This window comes from Pseudopodoces humilis, chromosome 19 (genome assembly GCF_049639895.1).
Source record: "Pseudopodoces humilis isolate 2021_Gansu_Grassland_sample_001 chromosome 19, ASM4963989v1, whole genome shotgun sequence".
Taxonomy (NCBI): Eukaryota; Metazoa; Chordata; class Aves; order Passeriformes; family Paridae; genus Pseudopodoces; species Pseudopodoces humilis.
In genome coordinates, this window is record NC_142218.1 from 9,775,991 (window position 1) to 9,785,012 (window position 9,022).

General features: G+C 50.5%; 1 protein-coding gene across 1 annotated transcript in view; it reads right to left on the reverse strand.

Moving 5' to 3' along the window:
* NTSR1 (neurotensin receptor 1) overlaps nucleotides 1-6,163 on the reverse strand; it is a 54,368-nt gene extending 48,205 nt beyond the window's left edge. Inside the window, exon 1 of the mRNA XM_005524811.3 lies at nucleotides 5,469-6,163. Within this exon, the coding sequence (XP_005524868.2) occupies nucleotides 5,469-6,125 (657 nt within the window). The 5' untranslated portion in view covers nucleotides 6,126-6,163. The remainder of the gene's footprint in view (nucleotides 1-5,468) is intronic.
* Between the last annotated feature and the right edge of the window lie 2,859 nt (nucleotides 6,164-9,022).

Here is a 9,022-nt window from a genome sequence, read left to right on the forward strand (position 1 = left end):
GCCATCTGTGAGTCTCCAGCAGATGCTGCACAGAGAGGGGAGTGAAAGTCTTTAAGGGAAAGGAGGGGGGAAGCAGGGAGATGACAATTAAATAGCTGTTTTAAATTATCTGAAAGATTAAAGGCAGATGAAGGTTTCTGGATTTTCTTTTTTTTTCTCTGGGAAAAGCAACTATGAGATTACCTTCATCTCTTCTGCCTCTGCAAACTGCTGGTAAGAGGAAAACCTAAGAGCTAAATTGATCGGCCACATTTCCTCATTTTTTTATTATCTCTCCATCTAACATCTTGGGAAGGGGGAGGGAAAAAGAAATCAAGTGAATTAAAACCAATTGGGGGGGAAAAAAGAGAAGAAATTATGTAAGAACTGGCAAAACACAGCAGGCCAAGTGGTTATGTAAAGCAATGAACACAAGAGCTTATTTAAATTAGATCTAGCTGCGAGACAGAGCAGAGTGTAAACGGGCTGGGATTAGGCAGGCTGGGCTGTCGTGCATATGCTGAATTAAAGCCCTGGGTTCCCTCAATAGTCCATGAAGGAAAGGCAGCTTTTTAGGGATGCTCCCACCACAACAGATGGGCATCGCTGCTGGGGCGGGAGGTCTCTCTCCACCACTGTGGGGATGGATCCAGACACATTTACACACCAATATCTTCAATTTCCTGTCTACCTGAGGGTGTGGCAGCAGCATCACCTGATGGGACACAGTCATGCCACAAAGGTGCCATTTGTGGTGCCATCAGAGGGGTGAGTGGCACCCAGGACTTCTCTGGTGCAGTGAGTGATTTAGAGCAGCACTGTGATTAAAAGCCACAGCAGGAGTTTGGCTGTGACTTAAGGAAGAGAAATCAACTTCAATTCCTCTAGTCAATACCAGTATAAACACAGGATTCCTGAAGCATTTAATCCTGGATAGGATTTGCCAGCAGACCTGGAGAGAATTCAGCCACTTGGTTTTATGGCTTGCTATTTTCACTTAATATGGAGAAATGCTTGTCATGTTTATTTACTTGACATCACAGATCTGATAGTGGGCAGGGCCCTGCCTTCCACAGCACCAGAGCAGTGAGCACATGCCACCACCCTGCCGAGGTGCTCCTCACCAGAGGAAAGTGTAAGGGAGTGTTTGCAACATCATACATGGAATTAATAACTCTGTGAGCCTGTCAGACTAATGGAAATGGAATGGATGACCTTGGAAGAGTGTGTAGAGAGCATGGTAATGGGTGTCGAGACTCCTGGCTCTTCCTTTCCATCCCCTTCACACCTGAGGCTCTTTGGCAGGTCCCTTCAAAGGCATTGCATGAAGAAATATAGGCAGAAATAAAACTGAGGAGCCATTTGGGCAAACAGTTGTTTCATGTGCAGGGTTATTTACTCTACAAATCATCCAAACTGTGAGCAGGCTTCATAAAACACGATGAACGAGGGCTCTGGAGGGATGGGTGAGCTGCAGTGGTGCAGGGTGGGCTGAGGCAGGGCAGACCCACAGGGGAACAGAGATCCCTCAAAAGGGCGAGGAGGTCCCGAGGAGCTCCCCAAGTGCTGCCCTAACAAATGAGCGACTCGGAGCTGCTGGAGCTGTGGCACTTTCTGGAGGAGCAGGGCCTGCTGCCATGTGTTTTAATAAATGGGATCACACCAGCTGTCCGTGCAAATCAAACATTAGCATGTGTCAGACGCTCTCCCCAGGCACTTGCTCTAACTTGGGGGACATTTTGCAGCAGGGCCATCCACGCACAGGCTGTGCCACGCCAGTGGGAAAACATCTCCCCCTGTGAATTTTGGGGTGCCAGGAGCTGCCCACACCCAGCTCTCCTGTGCCCAGTCCAGGCTCAGATGAAATCCTGGGATTTTAGCTTGAGGAGCTGCCGGCTCTGTGTGTGGGGACTGACGGTGCACCAGGGTTGTAGGTATTCCCTTCAGCTTCCCCTCTTTCCACAGGTTCTGCTGTGAACCTCTCCAAAAAACAGGTATGAAGGTAAGAAAGTAATAAGCAAGAAAATCAATTTGCACTGCATCTGGCCAGTAAAATTCAGAGCTTTTTGGAAATCAGGGCTGAGACTGTGTGATGTTGATGGCACCCAGGGCTGCACAAGGTAGATCAGGACGCTCAGTGGGACCCTGTTTTGAGGGTTCCAGAGCCAACCCCACAGGCACAGACTCATAAGTGACCAGGGAAAACCTCTCATCCTGCCCCAGAACTCTCATATCTATTGCTGCCACAATGAGGAGCTTTAAAACCTCCTCCAGCTGAAGTGCCATGAAAACATGAATTTACTTGTATGGCTTTAAGAGGTGTTTAATCTAGGTGGAAAAAGAAGCTAAAACTGGCAACAGTGCTTCTCAGAGGATGTCTGCCAGCTAAAGAGTTTACTAGACCTAAATAGTGTGGCTATAATGGACTTACTGCTGGTACCAGATCCCACATGGATGCCAAAATCCAAACCAGACATCCCTGACTGGCAGAAGCAACGTGAAAACTTGCCAGTGGAGAATATATAATAAACCAGATCCACAGGCTGATTCAAGCAGCTGCGAAAGGACAGTGATGAGCAAAGCTGGGAAACAGCTCTAAGAATTTCATATTAGAGGCCACACAGGGCTTCTGCCTCAGTGGTGAGAGGTGAGATGTGCCTGGTGTTCAGACCATGGGGACAAGCAGTGTCACCTGCAGAACGCCTCACTTACTGCTCTTCCTATGTGCTGCCCTGAACAGTTTGTAATTGCTACAAGAATATCAGTAATTACCTCTTACAGTTGTTGTGGAGCTTAAGTGGTGCAAGTTAATATGTGCAAGAACCAAATATCCTGAGTACTGTTTGAATAATTACTTTTTTTATTATTATAACAAGGAATCCTTATTGTTCACATTCAGTCTAATTTCACTCAGGAATATTCATTAAAATTTGAATGCTCAAAGCAAATACAGAGGAACTTTTTGAAAATCAGAGATGTTAAATAACTACAACTTACAACTAATAGCTACCCTACATCTCAGAATATTCTGTGATTCTGTGAAGTACTTTTTCCAGGAAACTTGTTCCAGTTCAGAGACGATCATTCTCCTGTAATGATCCCAGCAAAACCATAGCTCACTGGTCTCTGAGGATATAAATGGTTACGATGCCCTGTTTTGGGACAGAACATGAACTTCTTTCAATCAGTCAACAAATAAAACTACTTGGACAACTAATGGCTTTTTTTTAAAAAAAAAGCCAGTTTGCTTTAGACAGTTTGCCAAACAGGAATAGAAGTGAAATATGTTGAGTGATTTATTACAAGTGATTTGCCAGCTCGAGCAAGTGCATCATCGCTCTCCTTAATTTAAAGACAGAAAATGAATGCAAAGAGATGCAGAGATGCTCTAAAGCAGCTTGAACCCGCCACGAAAGACCAGGGCTCCAGATTGCCACCCAGCAAGACCTCTGCACGTCACACTCCACATCAGCACTGCCCTTTCTCTCCCGGATCTTCCATCATTTGTCTTTTTTTAAACCTCTGCACGGCTTACGCCGTGAGAGCGCCGGCTCACACGCTGTGCAATGGTTTCCATTAACGCACTTCAAACCTGACTTGCAGCTGCTTTGCTTATTCACCCCAGAGCCCTCCCCGGTCCAGGGCCCTGCCTCACGTTGTGTGATGCTTCCTTGTGCTCAAAGGAATGAAGTGAAACCATGAAATAACCTTCTAGTCTTGGCAAAGCCACTTTTGCAGCCAGATCCCCCGAGAAGGAACAGACTGACACAGTTTGGGGCTTGGTTTGTCCTTCTCCCCCAACAGCTGCCTCTTTCTTTTAACTTTTAAATTAATCTACTAGCTAATTAAATATATATATATATATGAGGAAAAGCCCACAGGTGAAATTCACTTACACATAATGCATTCATGTCTTCCTACTCCTGACTTGGCTAATGGGATAAGGTATAGCCTGAATAACGGCAAGACTGTAAAGGTACATTGAGAATTGTTTAAAGTGTAATCTCCAAAGATATGGATAGGAAATAATCCTCTGGTTTTAGCCCTACCATGGTAACAATGAGCATCAGTTTAATCCTAGAAGGAAGATGAGTGGAAATAATGCATTTCAGTCCCATTGTTCTCAAATCAGATGTCTCACGTCTCCTCAGAGAGCAGAGAATTTGGGTTAAGTACGCTGGGCTGCCGCTGACAAAACCTTCCAGGCATCTACAGGAGAAATGCAGTCCTCACCACTTCAGATGAAAGTTAGGAATCATGACAAAACACAGAGGGAATCCAGGACTGCTATCAGTGCTTGATTTTGGTTTACTGGAAGAGTACAGAAGGGAAACTGGGAGGGTTATGTCTAAACATTTACTGACTCTGGTCTTAAATCTAAATGCACACACCCTCACCTGCTTTTAGTAGGAAGGAATAGTTCTGGTTCATTTCCAGTTAAGTTCCCTCCCTTCAAGTATGGGAATATCCCAAAGACTTCAATAAACACGCAGCCTTAAATTCCGACTGCCCGCTGATTAACCCCACCTGAAATTCATGTTCCAAATAAAAAATTGAGCAGCTATCACATGCAAGCCTGGCAGCCAAGGGACTATGGAGATTGGTGTCTTGCTCTCTTTTGTCCCTCCTTCCGTGTCTCTTACATTTTTCAAGCTCAATGCTCCAGTAAACAAACGCCACAACCCGCCGGAGCACGGCGAGTGCCGATGCTGAAATCCCTTCCACGCATGGGCGTGTTGGGTTCAGCACCGTGCAGAGAGCAGCAAAGCCGTGCTCAACTCAGGAGGGGCTGCTAAAACCAGCTACGGATTTCCCCAAAACAGCAAAAATAGCAGCCTCTGGCTTCCACGGTGCAGGTCCTTTCCAGAAGCCCATGCTACACCCTGTATCCAAAACTTTCTGAAATTAGGAGCTGTCACTACACTGAAGAAAAGGGCTCTGGCTCAACACAACGAAGTGGGAGAGGGGGTTTTAATGGTTTTATTCCCCCTGAACTTGCTGGCCGCTTTCCAGCAGAAGGGAAGGAGATGCAGAAAATTAAGAGAAAGGGTGGAGATTTGGGGGTTTCTGGCCACCTTTGTGGGGGACCCGAGAGTCCCCGGCGCGACACGGCGGAGCGGGGCCGGCTGTCCCGGGCTGTGCAGCACCGGGAGCTCCGGACTGGGACAAGGGAAGCTCCGGGCAGGGGAAGGAGCTCCGGGGAGGGCTGCAGAGGCCCGGGGCCGGATTAACCATGGAGCAGGATTTAGCCCGGTGCAAGGTCTCTGCTCAGCGTGGCGGGGCAGCAGCGGGTGCGGGGAGGGGCGCAGCAAGCGGAGCCGAGACCCCGCAGGAATCCCTCCTGAGCTCACCCTGGGCCGGTGCTGGGTCCCGTCAGGGCTGCCCGGGACACCCCCATTCCTGAGCCGAGCCCCGATCCATCCTCCCCCTCCTGCCCCGCCCGGCTCCGCAAAGTTTGGGCAGCCGGGGGAGGGGGCCTGGGTCCTCACCTGGATGACGGTCTTCAGCGTGGAGGTGTCCACGATGGCGGTGCAGATGAGGGAGTCGGGATCCTGGTCCTTGCCGTAGATCTGCCCCATGGTGAAGATCATGGGGATGGCGAGCAGGAAGGAGGCGATCCAGATGCAGCTGATGAACTTCTTGGTGCGGCTGCGGGACATGATGCTCTTGGCTTTGAAGGGGTGGCAGATGGCCATGTAGCGCTCCACGCTGAGGCTGGCGATGTTGAGTGCCGTGGCATAGGTGCAGGCGTCCCGGAGGAAGTAGTAGCCCTTGCAAACGGCCCCCCCGAAAGCCCAGGGGTGATGGACCCAGATGAAGTTGTAGAGCTCGATGGGCATGCAGAGGAGGAAGATGAGGAGGTCGGAGAAGGCGAGGCTGGCCAGGTGGTAGTGCACGGTGCTCTGCAGGTTCTGCAGCGACTTCTTCCGCACCAGCGTGTACGCCGTGATGGAGTTGCCCACGGTGCCCACCAAGAAAAGAGCCAAGTAGATGACGGTCACCATCACTTTGGAGTAGATGTCGGTGTTGACGTCCAGGTCCTCCTCGTCGGGCACTTTGGGGAGCAGGTCGGAGCGGTTGGACGCGTTGGCATAGCCGGGGTGCGGCTGCAGCGGCACGGCCGGGGCCGTGGCGTTCGGGTGCATCCCCGGCGCCGGGCAGCGCCGCCCGGGCCCGCAGCTGCCCCCGCCGGGGAACTTGGCTCGTTTTAATGCGGCGGGAGGAGCCGGCGGTCCCGGGGCTGCCGCGCGTGTGCGACTGCGAGACGCGCCCCCCGCTCGGAGCCAGCCCGGCTGCCTCCTCCCCGCGGCTCCCACACCCACCCCGGTGTGTGCCCCGGCTGCCTCCCACACCCACCCCGATGTGTGCCCCGGCTGCCTCCCACACCCACCCCGGTGTGTGCCCCGGCTGCCTCCCACACCCACCCCGATGTGTGCCCCGGCTGCCTCCCACACCCACCCCGGTGTGTGCCCCGGCTGCCTCCCACACCCACCCCGATGTGTGCCCCGGCTGCCTCCTCCCCGCGGCTACACACACCCGCACACCGGTACAGACACACAGACACACAGACACACACACACATACACACACACAGACACACACACACATACACACACACAGACACAGAGACACACACACACACACACACACATATACACACACAGACACACACACACACACACACCCCGCACAGCCGCGCTCTCCCCGCCGGGCAGGGCACCCCCGCAGAGCACCCCCGGCCCCGCCGCCCAGAGGGGTTTTGCAGCCCCAGCTCGGTGCCCAGAGTGCGGCTCGTGTCGGGAGGGACGGAGGGAGAAGGTCCCGGGCTGGGCTGCGCATCCACTCCCCACTGAGACTCCCCCCACACCTTCCTCATCCCTCACTCAGTCAGACACAGAGGCACAGCTGGAAGCTGAGGGCTGGTAAGGGGCTGCTTGTGGGTCTGAGCCCCCTCTTTCATCCCCCACAGGGTGAGGAGAGGTATCAGGGGTGCTCTGACACTCTTGTACGTCTGTAAGTACTGCTGATTCCCAAATATCCACTCAGCTTTTGCTGCTGCTAGGATAAATGTGTGTAAATGAAAGGGAGAACACACCGAAAAATACCTACCTGTGCCCTGACCTGCTTGTGGCATCCTCAGTGCCATGGCTCAGCTGCTTTGCTTTGGTCCCTATCAGTGACTTTTCCCTTAATATCTTCATATTTGGGGATGTAGGCTCCTCTGTGAGCTTCCCTGTTGCAGGGACAGGGGCTGTGGGGGTGCCGTGGTGAGGCTGAAGGTGACAAATGGATCCTCCACAGGGAAAGGTTCCCCAAGGATGAGTGGTCTGTGATGGAGTTACCCTTTCAGCCACCCTGTAAGACTCTGGTGAGCTGTTTGTCCACTCAGTTGCCTTTGAGATAAAAATCTTTAAAAATGGAAAGGATGGAGGAAATTCCCACTTAGGGCATCACTGGTTTATCCAAAGACAGCATATGTGTTCCTGTTCCTTAGCAGATGCTGAGTGCCTTGTTTCCAACATCCAGGGGGCTCTGTGTTCACCAGACAGTTTACCTAGCTGATGAAAGATGCTTAATTCTTCAGTCAATTAAATCATCTCTTGACTACAAACAGCAAACTTTCACCAGCCATCCACCAAGAGTCAATATTCCCCCCAGCTTTGCTCCTCTTCCATCCATCCATCCATCCATCCATCCATCCATCCATCCATCCATCCATCCATCCATCATCCATCCATTCATCCATCCATCCATCCATCCATCCATCCATCCATCCATCCATCCATCCATTCATCCATCCATCCATCCATCCATGGAAGAATAACCAAAACCAGATTTATTTAGTCATGTTATTCATACCAATTTAGAGAGAAATATTTTCTGGCACTCATCCCACTCTACTTTAGAGAATGACTAATAATCTCTTAACACCAATGTTCCTTCCATTTAAGCTCTTCTGTTAGGAAATTTCTATTAGTTGGGAGCAGTTTGTCAGAGTTGCTGTTCCCAGCTGGTCTCCCCCATTGCTCCTGACCCCTGGACAAGGTCTTGGGATAGATCAAGAGTATTTATCCTGGAAAAGGAAAGTGGAACATGAGGTAAGTTGGTGGCGTGTACTGATGCATGAAGGAGAGTGGCAGCTGGGATGCAAACCTTCTCCTGCCCACTGTCCCCAGCCCTCAACCTCCAAGCTGGGGGGAGTTCAGAGCCCCATGATTTAAGCACAAACCCACAAATATGGACTAAACCAGCTCTCCTATAGATGCAGCGAGTGAGTTCCTTTGGGATCTTTATCTGTAATAAAGAGTTATTGTCCCTTCTGGTGCTATAACTTCGTTTTGGCCTTGTGAAAAGCAGTTGCTATTCCCACAAACAAGATACCCATCTGCTGGTCTAATTTTGCAGTGTGAATGTGCACGTTTATATCAATAGCTGTCTGCAGAAATGCTCTGGTTTGGGTTTTGCTGCCTCATGTTTCTGCACACAGACGATGCTCAGGCACGGCTGACAACAAGGAGAGAATTACCCCAGTGACTCTTCCTGAGTGCTCCATGTGCTGCCTCCTCCACTTTCCCTCCATGCCAAGTACTGGCAAGGAATATCAAAAAAAATATAGTTTAATAATCATTCTAATTGCAAACTGAAATAGCAGGTACCTGGAAATAATGTGGCTGATGATCTACAATCAACACTTCAACAGGCTGGCGCAGTTTGTACCAGCCAAATCTCTCCTTTCCCTAAAAGTGCACAGGGAAGCTATGGCCCCAAAAGTTGGTAGGGACCACCCCAAAAATGGGCTGAGTGTTCCCATCAGGAAAGGCCTCAGCAGCACGTTTCTATGAGCTAATTAATGTAGTAAATTCTAAGAATTCCTTGTCAGATCTGCCTCAGCCACACATGAAGGATTCTCACTCTCCCGGGCAGACAGCTCTGTTTCTCAGACAGGGCGTTGAGCACAGAGCTCCTCTCCTGGGATGCAGCCTTGCATTCCCCACACAGGGATCAACCTCTCCTCCTTTCCAGAAAGTTTTTGCTCAGTCAG